Source organism: Ptychodera flava, chromosome 10 (assembly GCF_041260155.1).
Source record: "Ptychodera flava strain L36383 chromosome 10, AS_Pfla_20210202, whole genome shotgun sequence".
Classification (NCBI taxonomy): domain Eukaryota; kingdom Metazoa; phylum Hemichordata; class Enteropneusta; family Ptychoderidae; genus Ptychodera; species Ptychodera flava.
Genome location: NC_091937.1, coordinates 10,425,511 through 10,444,370, shown reverse-complemented (window position 1 = coordinate 10,444,370; position 18,860 = coordinate 10,425,511). Strand labels below are relative to the sequence as shown.

General features: G+C 36.9%; 1 protein-coding gene across 1 annotated transcript in view; it reads right to left on the bottom strand.

Moving 5' to 3' along the window:
* Window positions 1-6,098: 6,098 nt before the first annotated feature.
* Window positions 6,099-18,860, bottom strand: part of LOC139141957 (sushi domain-containing protein 2-like) — a 28,966-nt gene continuing 16,204 nt past the window's right edge. The window contains exons 8-19 of the mRNA XM_070711735.1: window positions 17,804-17,966; window positions 17,208-17,468; window positions 15,979-16,288; window positions 14,606-14,878; window positions 14,022-14,299; window positions 13,435-13,575; window positions 12,834-12,998; window positions 11,803-12,060; window positions 10,801-11,049; window positions 9,588-9,761; window positions 7,067-7,211; window positions 6,099-6,291 (exon numbers count right to left, since the gene is read on the bottom strand). Of these exons, the coding sequence (XP_070567836.1) occupies window positions 6,237-6,291; window positions 7,067-7,211; window positions 9,588-9,761; window positions 10,801-11,049; window positions 11,803-12,060; window positions 12,834-12,998; window positions 13,435-13,575; window positions 14,022-14,299; window positions 14,606-14,878; window positions 15,979-16,288; window positions 17,208-17,468; window positions 17,804-17,966 (2,472 nt within the window). The 3' untranslated portion in view covers window positions 6,099-6,236. The remainder of the gene's footprint in view (window positions 6,292-7,066; window positions 7,212-9,587; window positions 9,762-10,800; window positions 11,050-11,802; window positions 12,061-12,833; window positions 12,999-13,434; window positions 13,576-14,021; window positions 14,300-14,605; window positions 14,879-15,978; window positions 16,289-17,207; window positions 17,469-17,803; window positions 17,967-18,860) is intronic.

Sequence of the window (18,860 nt, the reverse complement as noted above, 5' to 3'; positions counted from 1 at the left end):
TAAGGGAGCAATATGTGAAACAGTCTCGAATGTCGTTGTCGAATGTCGTTAGGCTGTATATGTTTTTTTATAAATATTCGATATAATAGCGGGTGCACTACAATGCGTCTGGCAGGGCATATGGGTAGTAATTTACAAAATAAACAAATATAGACACTTCAGAGCTAGCACTTTTTCTTCTTTATTTCATTCACACGAGCTGAGGATTTACAGACAATGAGATGAGTGATTCGATACAAAATACAGCAACACGTTACCCTCTGGATTTTGCTAATGTGCATCACCTGTATAAAAAACTGCTATTACTGGCGATATGAGTTGGATTCCACCGCATCTCAGACGGTAACTGAATATTCTTAGATCTTGAAATGGAGTTGTTCTCATTTTAAACAATGGAACTGCTTAAATTACCTCCTTATTAGACCATTGCTTCAAAAACAGAATCTCAAATCTCAAATTGGTTGCTTGGTGTATCCCCAGTGTGTGGACTATAGTGTACCAAACATATCTAAGGATACGTTTACTCAACGTGAATTTTCAAATCTAGAAATGGTAAACCTCGATGATGCTTGCTATGTAGTTGTAAGATATGCTCACAAAAAAAATTGTTTTCAGAGTTTATTTACGATGAGAAATAAAGAATACGTATTTTTAAAGAAAAGTACGCAAGAAAAAATAAGTAAATGCAATCACTCTAGAGTCCGAAACGTTCAAGTCTTGCAAACTTTAGAATGATACATCTTTAAAAAGTGAAAACATGCACATACCAGCACTAATCAGTGACAGGAAAATGTAATAATTGTTCAGATTGACAAATCGACGAACAGAAGCATTTTCTTTGTGATTGTTGCCTAATTTATGTCTTCTTGAGATTTTCGTATTTTAGAAAATGTGAGCAGTATATTCGCAATTAAGTATGCTTCATCATACTTAGGCCTACATGTATTTATTTTATTATTTCTCAGTAAGATGGATTTGTTTTGAGCCTAAAGGGATAGATGCGGCATAAATCACATAAAACGTTGTGTTTGATATATATTACTTACGCATTAATGTACATCCTCTTGGGCAGGACAATAATGAATAATGGGAATTTTTGTACACCATACTGTAGTCGGTAAAGGCAAATACATTATGCCGCGCAAAGTTATGTTGAATCCATTATTGGCCAGAAAAGAGTACATTATTGCTATCATTTTATAGTCTGACAATGCCGCGGAATGTGAAGAATAATGTACAATCGAATGCATTTTCAGTTATAAGGGGGGGGGGGGGTTACGTCTACTAAATTCACTCTTATTGACAAACCTGTAATATAAAGTATCTAAACCTCAAACGGGAAGTTCACAAGGGTGATTTTAAATATGTGCTACCTTTGTGGTCACTTAACGATTTTTTACAAAACCGATACAAATAGTACAGGAAGTTGCAGTTTAGGGCTTTATCAACGCCATGTAATTTTAATCGAGGGAAAAACGCTCCATGCTTGGAGCTTGCATCCCGTGATTTCGAAGCTTCCGATGGGTACGGCATTTTCCTCTTACACACGCTCAAACCAGGCTGTGCGTGTTTACATTACAGTTGTTTATACTGAGTATCCTTGCATAAACGATGAATCACTTATAATACAATGTCCACTGTCAGATATTGTATTTCTATTTACTACTAACCACAAAATCTACGAAAAGCTTTCCAGACCATTTAACAATGGAGTGGAGTGATATTCTGACTATATTCCTATAACCATATTTTCCTGAAGCTTGTGGTAGATTCTTTGGTTAGTAGTAAACAGCAACACAAAATCTGAAAGTGGACAGTTTATTATATTAAGTGATTCATCGTTTATGCAATGTATGTATGTATGTATAAACAATTGTTAATATATAAATACGCACAGCCTGGTTTGAGCGTGGATGAGTGGACAATGCAATACCCATCGGAAGATGGTCCCTTCCATATTACGTGATGCAAGCTCCAAGCCTGGAGCTTTTTTCCCGATGATTCAAATTACATGGAGTTGATGAAGCCCTAAAATGTAACTTCCTTTACTATTTTACAGGCTTATGTAAAAAAAATCACGAGAGTTAAAAATGGCGAAAATAGCTTTCCTTGGTTATTGACCAATATGCTGGCACATATGTAAAAATCGTCATTAGTGAATTTCTCCTTTAAGTACACATAGGACAAACAACTGCTAGCCCTTTAAATGCAGTCAGTGTTAATATACGTTTTTCCGCTAAACCTCAATGAAATATGTACACGAGCGTCTATTTATTTGTTGTACATATCAAACTCTTAGCTGAACTAAACTAAGTACGTCAAAGTATACAAAACGTCCCCTGAAAATCAATACATTAAGTTCTGATATTTGACTCAATGAAAATAAAAAATATATATATTGTATAACCATACCTACGTATAAGCAATACATCTATGAAATATGCAGCATTGATGTTATACACAATTATAGAGATTAATAAAAAATGTACACATGGTAATACTAAGAATGTCATGCTCATTAAACATTCGACGTATTCCTCAAAATATTGTGCTCGTATACAAATGTGTTCTTTCATATAATATATTTTAAATTAATGCAGTTGAAACAAAATCTGTATAAGTGACAAGATATGTCGCAACGCTCCTCCCAACAACAAAGCCATGTTTATCATCGGAAATTACATTGACGACGTGACTATACTAACTTTTAAAAACTATCTTCTCAAAAACCTTACTGAATAAAGGTAATAGTGAAACAGGCCTGTAATTTTTTATATCCTGCTTGATCCCTTAAAAATTGGTACCAAATTACTACGTTTAAAAACGTTGAAAAATTCCAGATATGAGAGATTTATCAAAATTATATAAGTCAAAGGAAATACCAGTTCCTCTGCACATTGTTTGAGAATAAAACCTGATATGTTATCAAATCCACATGCTTTGTTGACATCAGTAGAAAGTAACAATGTCAATACATCATAACATGCATAAATATTACTGAGGATGTCATTTTTAACTGGAATTATGTCAGGTAAGTGTGGATCATCACATTTGCTAAAACCTGTTATTGACCACAAACCTAGCACATATGTAAAACTCATCAATGGTGAACTTCCCCTTTAAGTACACATGGGACAAAAAACCGCTAGCCCTGAAGTGCAGTCAGTTTTGACATACGTTTTTGTCAAAATACGTTTTTCTGCAAACCTCAATGAAATATGCACATGAGCGTCTATTTATCAAACACTTAACTTAACTAAACTGAGTACGACAATGATACAAAACGTTCCCCTAAATTCAGTACATTAAGTTCTGATATTTGACCTAATGAAAATATAGAAATTATCTATTGTATAACCATACCTACGTATAAACAATACATCTCCGAAATATGCAGCATAGATGATATACACAATTATAGAGATTAATAAAAAACGTACAAATGGTAATACTGAGTATGTCATGCTAATGAAACATTCGACATATCCCTCAAATATTGTGCTCGAAGTCAGTACGTTCACAGCATACATATGTGCCCTTTTCAAATAATATATTTAAAATGCAAATGAGCTGATACGTTATGCTCATCAATATTCCAGGATACCTCAACCCTAACATAAGCAATGTACTCAAGCTTTCCCGGCCGTTGACAAGTGACTGGAGTGATAGTTCTGACTATATTCCTATAACCATATATTCCTGAAGCTTGTGGTAGATTCGATGGTTAGTAGTAATAGCAACACAAAATCTGGCAGTGCACAGTTTATTATATTAAGTGATTCATCGTTTATGCAAGGAAACTCAGTATAATCAATAGTTATATAAATACGCACAGCCTTGTTGAGCGTGGGTAAGTGAACAATGCCATACCCATAGTCCCTTCCATATCACGTGACGCAAGCTCCAAGCCTGTAGCTTTCTTCCGATGATTCAAATTACTGGAGTTGATGAAGCCCTAAAATTCAACTTCCTGTACTAACTTTTATAGGCTTTTGTAAAAAAAACGCGAGTTATAACTGACGAAAATAGCTTTTCCGGGGTATTTGACAACAAAGCGAGCACATATGTAAAAATCGTCATTAGTGAATTTCTCCTTTAAGTACACATAGGACAAACAACTGCTAGCCCTAAAATGCAGTCAGTTTTGATATACATTTTTCTGCAAACCTCAATGAAATATGTACACGAGCGTCTATTTATTTTTTATTCTTATCAAACACTTAGCTTCACTAAACTGAATACGACAAAGTATACAAAACGTCCCCTTAATGCCAGTACATTAAGTTCTGATATTTGACTTGAAAATATAACAATGATATATTGTGAAACCATACCTACATATAAACAATACATCTCCGAAATATGCAGCATTGATGATGTACACAATAATAGAGATTAATAACGAACGTACATATGGTAATACTTCGTATGTAATGCTCATTAAACATTCGACATATTCCTCAAATATTGTGCTCGAAGTCAGTGCGTTCAGTATACATATGTATTCTTTTCAAATAATATATTTAAAATGCAAACGAGCAAATATGTCATATTCATCAATATTCCGGGATACCTCAACCTAGCATAAGTAATGTACTCAAGAGGTTTATCGCATTCGTTGTATTTAATGTTTTATATACAATGTAATCATAAAAAATCTCATTTTTCAAATTAGCTAACAATTAAGGTAGCGGTAAAGGCTATTTTTGCACCAATTCTTTTCTCAGAGTTAATGTCAAGTTTCAAGTGTTAGAATCAAGATATTTAGTTCAAATTGTCAGGATAAATCCCTTACTTAATACTTTCTCCAAAGAATATAAAAGTTGTATATTTGCAGCCATGGTTTTGAAATATGACACCAGTCAATATTAAACTTTGATTTTTCATATTGTTTTACATATTTGAATTTAATAATAATTGGATAGTACTTAATACTACCAAATTAGTTATAAATATATTGACGTTATTAATTATAAGATGTGTAAGGCAGGATTTGTAAATAAAATTTGTTTTTATGATTTTACATGGGTTTACATATCAAACATTTATTTAAAATTTCTTTAAAATTTCAAAATGTGATTTTTCAAAAAGTACTTCAAATACAGGAAAATTGTGCCATACTCATCTTGTCTATAACCTTGTTAATAGGCTGTAAAATTTCCATGTCCATATCTCATTTCAAAGGTTTGATTAAATTGGCATAAAATTATGTACGAAAACTTATTCTGTCAAAAATGTTGAAAATAAGCCATATTTGCACCCCTCTTTTGAAGTCACAGATTGGTTAATCTCACTTTTGACACCTCTTTGACACTCAAAGAATCTAACAATGCATTTACAATAGCAGTCACACATTCTGAATGCAAGCACTGCCTTGTCAAACTTTCTTAAAAAACAGCAAAAAAATGGCTTTCCCTTTTCAAACATTTCTTAAAAGCTAGGGGACCTGTACCATAGTTAATACACTAAAGACTCCCCAACTTCCTCTTATTTGGTCAGTTTTTCAGAAGTTTCAATAGGCTATAACTCTGCCATGCCTTTGACCCAAAATGTCTAGTTTTTTTTATTCCACAGAGAATGTTGACTACTTTTTTATTTTAATAGTTTTATTGAAGTTTATAACTGACGCTCTAGGTTTTGCCCGAAAGCAATTTTAGTATAACTAAACTTCTTAATGCTCCAAAACTATCTAAGTAGCTTTGATTATTGCCGATTTGTTGAGAGTTTCTCAATGCGCTGATTATTAAATGTGTCATGCTCAATAAATATTTTAACAGAATCAGGTCCAGTCAATTTACTGCGTGCAGTTTTTGTATATATGGCGTAAGCGATCTTATCAGAATCTTAAATCGTGTTAGCAGGTCACAAATAACGCTAGTGAAATGAAACTGGCGTATTAAAAATGATAATTTCCCACTTTAATGCTTGCAGCTATGGTCTTCGATGAGAAAAAAAAACGAGCAAACCCGCCCTCACACTTTGAATTGAATACAAAAACAGACTGAGTCTACTCAAATATAATAAAAACACAAAAATCCAATTCATTTATTAGTCGAATCACTATCGAACTTTTTTGGAAAGCGAAAATTCCTCTTTGTTTATCAGTATTGATATGCTGCATTATTATCATGGCAGGCAAAGCTGTCTCTAAAGATAACTGCTACGCGCTTGTTCACCCGAAAGTAAATGTTAGGATCGTTGGCCTTAATTCCCTTATTGAAATTCCTTATTCAACTTCAACCGTCACTGTCAATATTTGGCAGAGTAACGCCTTCTTGTATGTTTGAAGATCTGTAGAAGAAATGGCAGGATAATAATACAGCACCCATTTTATATAAACGTATGACCTGCATGTGCAGCACTGTGATATCAGACACGCCTGCAGAGATAATCCTGACTTTCTGTTACCTGATTCCGGAGAAATATTAAACGGCAAGCTTATCTGCGAGGAATAATTTGGGTAAAATTCATTCTACAGCTAATGTTATTGACAAAGTCAATCATGATAGAGGATAACATTGCAATCGCATGCTTGTACGCCGAAACTATTAACTGTCAGGGGTATGGCGTTGATTCATATTTTTGCAGGCATACACGTAATACTTCTTGCGTCTCTCGACTGTCGATCACAGACCCCCTTCCAACTCGCTCGTAAGCTTTCGAAAGGAAAATCAATTTTTTGCAAGCTATGAAAGGCGGAAGTGCTGAAAAAGCCCATCCGACTAATGCTATTTTGTGGAGGTTGGAAGAAAAGGTAAAATAATCTAAAACATGACTCGTTTTTAATAAACAATGATCCGTATCTTCCGCCGACTCGTTACTTGTAAATTGCGGAAGCGAATTATCAAGAAAATACTATTAAGTTCAACAGTGTATATTTAGTTAACAGTTACTTAAACAGCTTGTTGAATCATTTTTTTACTTAGATAGCTGGTTGGCTGATTGGTCGGTTAGTTGATTGGTTTCTTTGTCAACTTAATAAGTTAGACTCTATTGGTGCTGCGCAACTCTGACAAAAGTACTTTTCTGATATAACAGACTATGGAAAAGAAAAAAATATACTTACTCTTTTTTTAATTTTCTGCATTCCGAGTATACCGTCGATAAGCATAGACCAAACAAAAAGATCACAACGAAACCAAAGGTCACACCAATGGCAATCATCGTCACATTGATTTTATTGGTATCTTCATTTTGCACTGGTGTGTCTACTGGAGCAAAATTTAAGAGTGATTAATATACAGGAACTGTGAAAGATTAATAACCCACTATTATTATCCATCTACCAAAAAGTCGTATGGAACGCCCTTTCTGTCACACTTACAGTTTCAGAGTTCCTCAAGCACAAGCCCTTAGAACTTGCTTGATGGATCATATTACGCACGTACACTATGAACGGTTTCAAGAGACCCACACTAAATATACAAAATATGTCTTGTCCAATCGAAAAAAATGAACGACATTTACAATAACAAGACGCAAAAAAAAGACAATAAGGTTTATTTCATTTGTAAACAAAACAACTTTTTTTCAAAAGTATTATTTCACGGCAATGTTTCATCTTGTGACGTAACTGCACGAGCTCGAGCTCCGTCAGTCGTATGATCACATTTGTAGAAGACGTCAAGCTGATGTAAATTTTTCCCAAACACCAATCTGTTTATCAACCTAAAAGTGATTATATTATTGCAAATCAGTCGAAAGCATGGGGGGGGGGGGATAATCACTCTGATAACGGCGAGTATGACTGGGATTCACTGCAGTGGCTGAGTTACAAACGGAATGTATTTTGTTATAGGCCTACATACAACGACAGCGACAATGCCGGATCGAGACAAGTGCAAAGATATGTCTGAAATATTCCGCCTGGCCAAAGGTATCGCTAATATTGCACCAAAAGATCCCAATTAGACGAAGTGAACCGTAAATTTGTGGATGGACAGAAAAAGGAGAACACAAAGACAAAGGCTATATACGAGGCAAATATCTTCCGACGTTTTCTACAACAGAACAACGAGTTCATTGAAATCAACACCATTCCACTATTTCTGTTATATTCATATTTCAACGCTATTTCTATTCGGCGAGGAAGTCTATATTTCTCCAGTATGTAATAAGTAACCCAATATGTAATATTAACCTAATATGTAATAACACTAAATGAGGGATACAATACCACGCAAAATACGACAATATTCACCTAGCAACCATGACAAAGCCTCTTGGTAACCAATAATCCTTCAAAATGTTTTAATGAGAGTGAAGATGGCAATGATTATTTACGTTAGCATACCTGATGAATTACTAAGAATGCCCAGTAATCATAAGCATGCCCTCAGCAAGCAATTAAATTTCAAAATTTGTAAACTTGTATGGCCACTGTTATTATGTCCTTGGCAACCACCAATCATGTTTTTTGTTTTGTAGAAGAAAACACGATTGTTACGAATGTGTGATTTCACAAATAAACGAAAACTACAATAACTAAAACAATCGCAGACTCTGCAATCCAACGTTTGCAATAACAGCATTGTTTGACGAATGATACTGTTGATCGTTTAATGACTGTATGGAAATGATTAGAAAATTTATCCAACAGTCACAACTTTACCGACCACTTAACATAATTTCCATAAGGAAATTATCACTAAATCATGAAAAGGTATAGGTGTGTATGGGTAGCATCTACTGTATGAAAAATTTAGGCGTCATAATGGCACCTAAATTATAAGATATTCAATCTTACTCCTTTGAACTTGGAGAAACGTATCGTCAAATAGTACTCAGTAATAGACGCATTTTGGTGATAAGCTTGTGTTAAGTATCACAAATTTACAAAAGCTTAATGCGCCGTTAAGTTCTAATGAATGGATTGGAAAAAAGGTAATACTGACTCACTAAATGATATCGACTCAATAAGTTATAATACTTAACCCTATAACTGACACCAACCCAACATATAACAACATTAAACCTTATATGCACTAAATCTGAGACAAAGTACTAAGCAAAATAAGACAAAATACACCAAGCAACCATGAAATAGCCCCTTTGGAGCCAACACCACTTCAAAAGTTTTGATGAACTTAACCAAAAATGTCGGTAATTATTTGTATCAGTTAACTTGCAAAAATACTATATATGTCCAGCAACCATAAGCACGCCGTAAGCGAGAAAGTAAATTTATACGTGTATATAATACATAAGTGTATATATATATATATATATATATATATATATATATATATATATATATATATATAATATATATATATATATATATATATTCAATATGAACACAAATTACTTCAAGTGCAAAGTAATAATAGTGAAGTAATAAGTATTATTATTTCTAACGCTCTGGTTGTAGCATAGAGCACTATAATTTCCCAAGAGGACATCTGTATATTTTGATAGATTTAACAAGTATGTAAGTTGTGAATAGAAATAACTAAATAGGTACATTAAATGAAATAACATCTGTTCATTTACAGTGTACTTCATTCCATATACTGCACTGCGATCATTTTGCAAGGAGTATCGCATCCCTGTTGTCGACTCACAAAAAATATGCAATGCACATTTACCTTCACAAGTCACTGGGAGACCAGCCCATGAGCCGTTACCATGGCAATATCTCTCCCTGGAACCTCTGATTGTATAACCAGGTAAACATTCGAAAATGACGACAGACCCGGCGATATAACTTGACCCGTTCTTCACGCCGTTCACTGGTGTTGATAAAAACCCGCAACTAAGTACTGCAATTGTAGGTTAGGTCAAAGTGTAAAAATTCACGAAACAAACGTAAGATGGTAATTAATAATCTTTACGGTCCTGATACGGCTTTTGCGGACCGAGATCGTACGCTGTACGACCAAGGTCCAGAAAAGACGTATCAGGGCTCTAAGGGTTTTATCATATACCTTACGGAATGATAAATATGTAATTCACATAATATTCAGCATCGTTTTGACAAAAAAATGCGTGCGATATCAAACATTCTTTGCCATTGGTGTCGCTTTTTCATAAATGCGATGGCCAGCCGCTTCCCGGCGCAGATTGACATACATAATGACGTCATTTGTTTACCTGCAGAATTCTAAAACGCACGAAGCAACATGCGTACTAGTACGTGATCAACAGAGATCCAGGCTGAAATCGAGGTTTAAGAAGGACAAAAGCGTGATGTCAGTTTATTGTAATTTATACTTAACAGGCACGCACTTAGTATACATAAGATTTCACTAGAATTCAGAAATATAAGCCGATGTCACCGGCGCGGCTCCACTGTCGCCACGCGCCACTACGATATGAACAAGCAAACGTTTTTCCTAATCTCCCGCTGGCTTTGTGTACGAATGGAACGTTTGCGGATAGCAAAGCGCGTATAGAAACAAGAATTGAGATAGTTGAGAAATGCATGCGATTGCCCATATTTGAGCACCGGGCCGGGGCGTGATACGACAAAAAATCAATGGATGTGAGGGCGCTTTCCCCCATATCTTCACACAGGCACGTGAATGTAAGTGTAAGATAATTGGAATTAGCTCATTTTATTACCTTTGTTAACAATTACACAAAACACGATGTATTGTGTTTAAAGTGGTAATGCTTTGGATTCGAATATTTTAGGACGAGTATAAAAAATAACATTGAACAATGTTGTCATAATAGTGTCAAAAGTTTTGTTAGAGGGAACATAATATATGCTACATATCACGATTGAATACGAGAGTCTTATCTTATCAAGAAAATGACTTGTAAAGAAACATTTCAACGCCTCTCGATATTCTTTACCTTCAGTTGTAATATTAACGGTTGTTATGTAGGTTTCTACAGCAACGCGTGAGCCCATGGCCGTTTCTTGATCACCTGTAACTAGGTAGTCGAAGAGACATTGAAGGCTTTCGCCACAGACACTAGCGGCCTCAGAAGAATCGTTTGTGGGCGGCAAGTCGAACATCGGCTCGTACGTCAGGTCTGTGTTGGCGTTAACGTCCTGTCCAGGCCTGTAGTAGAACAGGGAGTCTTCGGGAGATATCGCCCCTAAAAAGTCAACATGAAAAATCAAAAATTATAAATTTTACTGGGAGTGAACGAAGTTGTGCTCTCGCTTTCTTTTGTCAGATCTTGACGTTGGATACTGAATCAATATCTACGACGCGACGATTTGATGTGAATAAGCTGCCTTAGAGGTAGAAATAAGTCAATTTCGCATCCAAATCTACACAAAGGTGAATTGAAACTGACAATTGGATAAATTTTCAATCGGCTTGAAAGTGACACTACTTAGAAGGTTGTAACGGAATAAATGTGTTTCTGAAAACTTCACCAAAAGAAACAAACTCCGCACTTAAATATGGCTCCGTTCACACTAACGACTATTTTAAAGTCTGTCGCAAGTTAGCACTTCAAAACAACAAACATAAAAGTATTATCTCTGAGATTTTATAACAGAGAAAAAACATAATAATGATACTGCGTGCAAACATGTCGATTGCTATGGCATACGGTAGATGTTTTGTCAATTTGATATTCTTTGTGCCCTCGTATACTTTGTACTCTATCTCTGCCATACCACACTCGCTGCAGGTATTTGTTTGCAATAAGGATTGAACTGAATGAAGCGAAAAATTGGCAGAAACAAAATATGTCTAAACTTTTCAGCTTATGACATTCCAGCAAACATTTAACTTATTTGTCCATGGAAATGACAAATTAATCAAATGGTAAATATTTCATGAAGTATAGTGCTTGACAATTAAAATGTACATTATGATTAGGAAGAACACCACTTACAGGTCATTCCGAAGTTATAATGTATGTCTCTAAGACTCGAATTGGCAGGGACGTTGTTTCCTTCCGGGGTTAAGAGGTCATCATCCGGGTCATCGTTCCAGGTACCTAGAAGGCCCGCGGTTTGATTTTTGAATTCCGGTTTGGCCAGAAATAGGAGAGACATAGCTTGTCCGACCGCCGAGATTTCAGTTGACACGCCGAGGTCAAATATCACGGACACTTTGTTATCTGTGATATTTGTCCTTGATATGGAAACACCTATCACAAAACAGAGGAAAATGGTCATTTGCGATGAAAAGTATTGGCGATGATACCATAATTGGTACGAAAAAACGTGTGAGCAAACACAGCTTCTATGCTTATCGTTGTAATTTGTGAAATTCAGGATTACTTTTCTAACTACATGACTGCCCAAAGTTAGAGTTGTTTAACCATAACAGCAAGGAGCAGCTGTTTCGATTGTGTTTCCAAAGCCCCATCTCATCAGACACCTACAAATTATTTTATGAACAAGAGGCTCTACGTCAGAGACAACATTATTTACTGTACTGCTCAACAATAAAAACACAAAAACCACTAAATTAACAGGTATTGTTATAACTGAACATGCATCTTAGAATTGTACAACTTTTAAGATGGTGTTAAAACGAGCTCAAGTTGACTTAATACTCCACAGTAGACCCTCCAAGACCCATGAGTGTACTTTTTAAAACTACAATAACGTCACAAGATGGCGATTGTGAGTATTTAACATTTGATAGTCAGGTTTTCCCGCCTACTGGTCTTTGTCATGAAAATGGTACTGTGTGCAGCAGTTATTTTGTCATGGTGACTAATGAGAAATGTTAAAAACTTCCAGCCTCAAGACAACAGCACGACAACAACTGTTATACTTTTTGTTTGCTGGACTGTAATATACTACCAAATAAAACTGACCAATGGCATCAGAGCATTTTATGAGTATAGAGGAAGAAGTGGAAGGCGACAAACAAGCCTAACCGCTGTTACAGTATGTGTAATTGTACAGTTACCTTGTATCTCCCAAAAGGTTTCCTCTTCAAAGTCCAACATCTGCCAGTCATTATCGTCGAGCTCACGAATATATACATCTAAGATTCTACGGTCACTCCTCTGTACATGTACCGTAGCTGTATCATTTCCTTTCATGGCAAAGGCCTTGAACACGGTCGCAATGCCTGGCAATTTATCAAAAATAAAACGTGTGTCTTTTTATTGAAAGTTTTATAGGTCACCAATAGTTCTCAGATTATTAGCATAGAGTTCATTCACAGCAGAAACGTGTAATGTCGGGGAAACCCCTCATGAGAACGAATCGCATCACCATTGAATAGAAAATGGCATCAGCCAAACATATGCTTTCACATTTTGAGAGATCCCAACCCAGCCTCGTGCTCCACCGTAGAATGGTTAACATCTCAAGACTCCAGCCCTAGGTGAGATACGGTCCTGAAATATTGACAGATTACAGCTATCACTCTCAACCAATCAAACAACAAAGTAACAGCATATTATTGGTGTCTATGAGCTGATGTGAAATTACGGTAACCTAAACTGAAGTGATGGATGATGTACGAGTAATGTGCATTTACGGTGTTTTTTTCCTGTACCTACCATTTGACTCGAGTGGCGCCATACGACCTTGTAAGACAAAGCTTCCATCGTTCACGCTAAGCAGAGTGAATTCACCGTGTCCATTGAATGTGTATTGAAGTCCATCCAGTGTTATCATATGAGGATCTCCAAACATGGTCGCTGTGAGAAATGAAAAATTGACAATTACTTTTTTGCCCAATCTTACGATTTTTTTCTAACAAACACGTGACAAAGTGTTCACTTATTGCGGCCTAGACTGGATCGTCGAAAAACTCTTCCCGTATCTATGACAAAATTATCGTACCTTCCAATTCACCTGCTTGAATCATAACCTCCAAAAGATTACACACATATACAGCATTTGTACACTATACCGTCATTTTAATGGTTTAATAAATTTAAGCTAAAAGTCGCTGTGATTATTTCCAATATTCTGGGCATACCATACCACATACGTTTACGCTGTTCAGAAGCTTAAAAATACCGGGTTATCGGAAGTCTGACATGTAGCGAACAAATCCTTTATCTGATAATAATGTGTCAACAAAAAATATCGATATGCGTCAGAAGATCAAGTGACAAACACTCAGATAGTAGCGACAAACCTGGGGTTGGCGGTACATAGCTTATACAGTTGTGCGACGGTCTGACTTCAAAGTAACGGTCACACAGCGATTTATTGAAGTCTGTGAGCACACAGCAACGATGCCACGGCAATACATCTTCCTTGAAATGAGACAAGTGAGGGATCTTCCCAGCGCTATTGTAGGGTATTATTCCACCATGGTATCGACTGTGGAAGGGGCCAGCGCTGAAAGAGTCCGCCGAGTTAATGATGCTTCCAGCGGCGTTGTAGCAACACTCTCGCCCTGTACCCTCATCACTGTATAAAAAGACATCGCAGGTATTATAGTGAGTCTAACATTTTTGTCTGTCACGTTAAATTACTCTGTATGTCTGGGTACACCTCTCTTTTACGGAAAGAGTTACCCGGAAAATGCAAACGACACCTTGCCTACTTCACTCTCACTTGTTCTCGTAAATTCACAAATAACCGGGTAATAGTACAAAATATATTGAAATCGTTGAAATGTCCTAAAACTCAAATTGTCGTAAAGATAATGCCATTAATTATTGTAATGTACACACGAAAAGTGATCCACTCCTGTGTGTGGCTATATTTGAGTACCTGGGTACATTCACTCGAACGCAGTGTATAGCATTTGGCTTCCCATAGCAATTGTCAAGGCGTCTTGAACCAATGCGGCAACCAGGACTATGCGTGTATCTGCCGATGTCAGCACGGGCCTGGTCCAAGGTACACGGGCATGGAGCCGCGAGGTCCTCAGAAAAAGCCGACGCTTTCACGGCGCCATCGTACCAGTTTTCACACAACATACCAGGATCAGCGCGGATATTCCAAATGAGGTCGTGAACATCGCTCCAAATTGCTTCCAGTGTCCTATAAGAGGAGTGTAAAGATTTTGTAACTGACCAAAGAACATAACAAAAATATAAATACATTTCCATATAATGCGCCTAGAGGACAGACATTCGGAGTTTTAGAATTAACAATGCATTAATTAAATCTGTCACGTGTTAGGGCTCATTTTAAAACTTACTGACTAAACGAAGTGTCACCTGCTACATCTTGAGAACCGTTATTCCCCCATAGAGATGAGACAGATATATATATATATATATATATATATATATATATATATATATATATATATATATATATATATATATATATATATATATATATATAAGCCAGACATTAAAGCACAGGGCAGAGATTTGGAAGCACGGTAATTCGACAACAAAATAACAAAATTATGATTTTGATTTTCCCTGAATACGATATATTGCCGAAATTTGTTGTTGTAGAGTTTAAACTGTGAAAGACTTTTGAAGATAAAAATTACACTTTGTAAACACTTTAACATAAGTTGCATTTGATTCAAAACTATCGTATCGAAAAAAGAACAAAAGGATACAGATGATTGGGCCTTCAGGTAGTTTGTACATAACAGACGGAAACGTTTGCCAAAATTTTATCCAATGAAACCTTAAACCATTACCTTTCGAAATCAACAATAAAATTTAAGTGTCACCATGCAAAATTGGTACTGCAAAAACATTTCCAGATGTTTAGTGACTCTTGAAAGTCAAGATGGCCGCCATCTCTGTCTTAACCCGATGGGAAGATAATGATTTCAATTTTTACACTATCAAACAGATGGAAGTTTATCTACTCAATAAGCTCAAAAATGAGCCCCAACAAGTGGCAGATTAAATGTAAATGTTTAAGAGTCCGAATATTGGTCCTCGGGGCTCATTTTATCTTTAACTGTGGAAGTATTTTTTGTTCATTGACCACAAGGGCATCGCAATACCTGGAGATTGCCTAATCATTTATCTTACAATTCGTTAGCTTCATAGGAAGATGTTGCATACTACGATAGAAACATTTCTGCTACAATTTTATACTGCCAAAATCCACTGTGTGTAAGAGAACCAAAGAATATTATTGTGATTGAGTAAGAGGTCTTTACTCACAGCTCGTCGTCGTCGTCTTCCGAAGCTGCAGATATCCTAAATGCACCGATTTTATTTACTGTCTTTGGCTCTCGGGGGTCAAATGAAAATCTTCCATCGGCTTTGGACACTCCATCCCTGAGATCGAATAGTCTCTTCCAACCAAAATGACCGCTGATGGCGTCCTCTTCGTATCCGTATAGACGGATGTCAACCAAGGAAGCTGTCTCGAAGATGGAGGTTGGCCATGTGATGGTCACACCTCCCTCAATGGTGTGCCATGAGCTGCTATCCAACCGCTTTACCATGGGCTCCGTTCGTTCTATATTTACTGCACATGACACGGTATAGACAAAAGATAAAATGTGACTAAAAATGTTCAGTCAATAGACTTGTTCAGGCATGCAAAGTTGATTGAATAATTAAGCCGTATGGCGATTAAGACGTTAGAAATATGTTAGAACATTTAAAAGCGTTAGCTTTTTGTGAAATGTTTAGGCTGTTGCCGAAATGAAACGAGTCATACAGTCGTGTTACACAGCAATTGTATATTTTTCTGCAGTTTCTGACTACCCTAGTTTTATGTAACCCTTGGTTGAGAAATCAATTCCCACACTCAGCAAAAACTCCTCTTGCCCTATAGTTTATGATTAAAAGTATTATTGAAATGGCAGGACGTGGTTATTCTATCACTCACAGTTCCTAGTGCGTTTTACGGTGACTTGCAATCAGAATCAAGTTCAAAAGTCAAGACAAAACCCACGAAAGCTCTTGTATGTGATAACTGAGAGCCCATAAGTCATCAATGAAACTATGAAAGTCTATATCATTTCTTCCGTACAAGGCAAGCCCATATGAACAGGGCTTAAATACACTCCCGTACACCAGCTGGAGTCACTTTTGATGGGGTGTACCCTTATTATTAGCTATCATGTAAGATATAGCATTCATTCTTGACAATGAGGAAATGAAAGTACTGATCTCAATACACTACCATGCGTGTACGACCACTTTCCGGGTTTTCCTTTGCACGATTCCGCGAATATCTTATCTCTCCCAAGAAGGTGCTGGACTCTGAGATTCAGCCATGTGCGGATGATCCATGGCCATGAACCGGAAGGACCAATACTGAGTGCAGATGGAGAATCTGGTCCTGACTAAATGTTTAAGTTTGTAAAGTCACAAAGCAAATAGCTGGCATAAGCCACGGCAAACTTCTTGATACTATATGTAGGTCTACGCATACTTACGGACAGTGAATATGCCAACGTAAGGGTAGCTGGCGCCCCCATCTGTCGAAACATGATATTGTAGCCTGCCGACCTCGTAGAATATAGGAGTAATACATACAGCTGTGCTGCCTGCTTCTGTCAAACCACATGTAACGGCTTCTTTGGCAGGGAACTTTAATCTGATCATGTCACCACCAGATTTACCAAAGCAATGCCCAACTAGTGTTACTTTCTCTCCACCAAGCATTCTTCCAGTTTCTGGGTAAATGGTTATTGAACCTGAAAAAAGGAAATTAGGCAACCAAATGTTTGCAAAAATGAGGCAATGTTATCATCATTTTCATCATCAAAATCATCATTGTGGTCGTCGTAGTCGTTTTTACATGATAATTTTCATCAGCATTGTCTTCTTCTTCATTGATATAGCCATTCTCAAGTTGGATTATTGCCATTATCATCACCGTAGTTGACATAATTGTCATTTTCCTGACCATTGTCATCATCATATTCATCAGTGTTCATCATCGTCATTTGTCACATCAAACAAAAACAAACCCACAATGACGACAATACAGTAATCATAAGTTATCGTTTTTTGTCGATGAGCTCCTTACCTTGTGTGTTACATCCTCCATCTTGTATTTCTGCACTGTCGATTCTGAAAGCGTAACGTCCTGTAACATTAATATTTGAGGTTTCTTCTATGTTTACAATAGCAGCAGTTCGGGATCCGGGGACATTCTTGAATACGATTCCATCTCCTGAGTTAAAACCAACCTGGTGAATAGATATTCCATTTCAGAAAAATGTAGTAAAAGATACAAAGACGCGCCAGTTTTGTCTACACTCTCATTCACTCAATAAACAAGTAACTCACGATCTATATCAGGGAAGGTGGCTCGCAACCTTTATTCTGGTGCGGATGTGGCCTTGAAACCCAGAAAACAATCCAAAGTCTTAGCGAAGAGAGAAATGGTACAGTGGCTAGCACCCAGCACTAAAAACAAGAGATAAAAACCCTATTCCTTTTTGTTAGGGAAAAGTTCTCTGGAAAAGCGTGGGTGACTTAGGGTGTGAGACCTAACAGATGCACAGTATAAAAGTGTCAACTTTATGTAACTATACTACGAAAGAGGTCAATTTGCACGATGTGAATCTCAGATAATTAAATGTTGCAATTTGCCAGGGTGGGGGGAGAGAACTTGGCCTCTTGCGACGTGCTGTCTGGTTCAAGCTTGCAGCCTTGAGTGACACGACCTCGTGCTCCATCCGAAAGTCATTAGCCACCTTCACGACAGTAGCCAATCATACGCCTACAAGTGTTTCTTCCGAAACTTCTGACCAATCGCTAGTCAGTAAATTCCCGCCTCCAGTTTACTTACTTTGTAGCAAACAATCATACACTGGCCGCCACAGGCCCGAAAACGGCTACATCTGCCGCTGCCGACAAAACAATATTTTAACGCTTTTACTGCGAACCACTATAAAATATTATTACTGTTACTGGGGCTGGTGTACAGGTCTGTGGCCAGTGCTGTGATGGCATGGCTATTGCAGTGCTAAAGATACAGTGATGTGACAGGGCCTGAAATTTCCATCGTCGTAATCGACGCGCCTCTTTACAGCAACTGCTTGGCGCAAGAGATTCGTAGATCTATCGCTGGTTTCCAA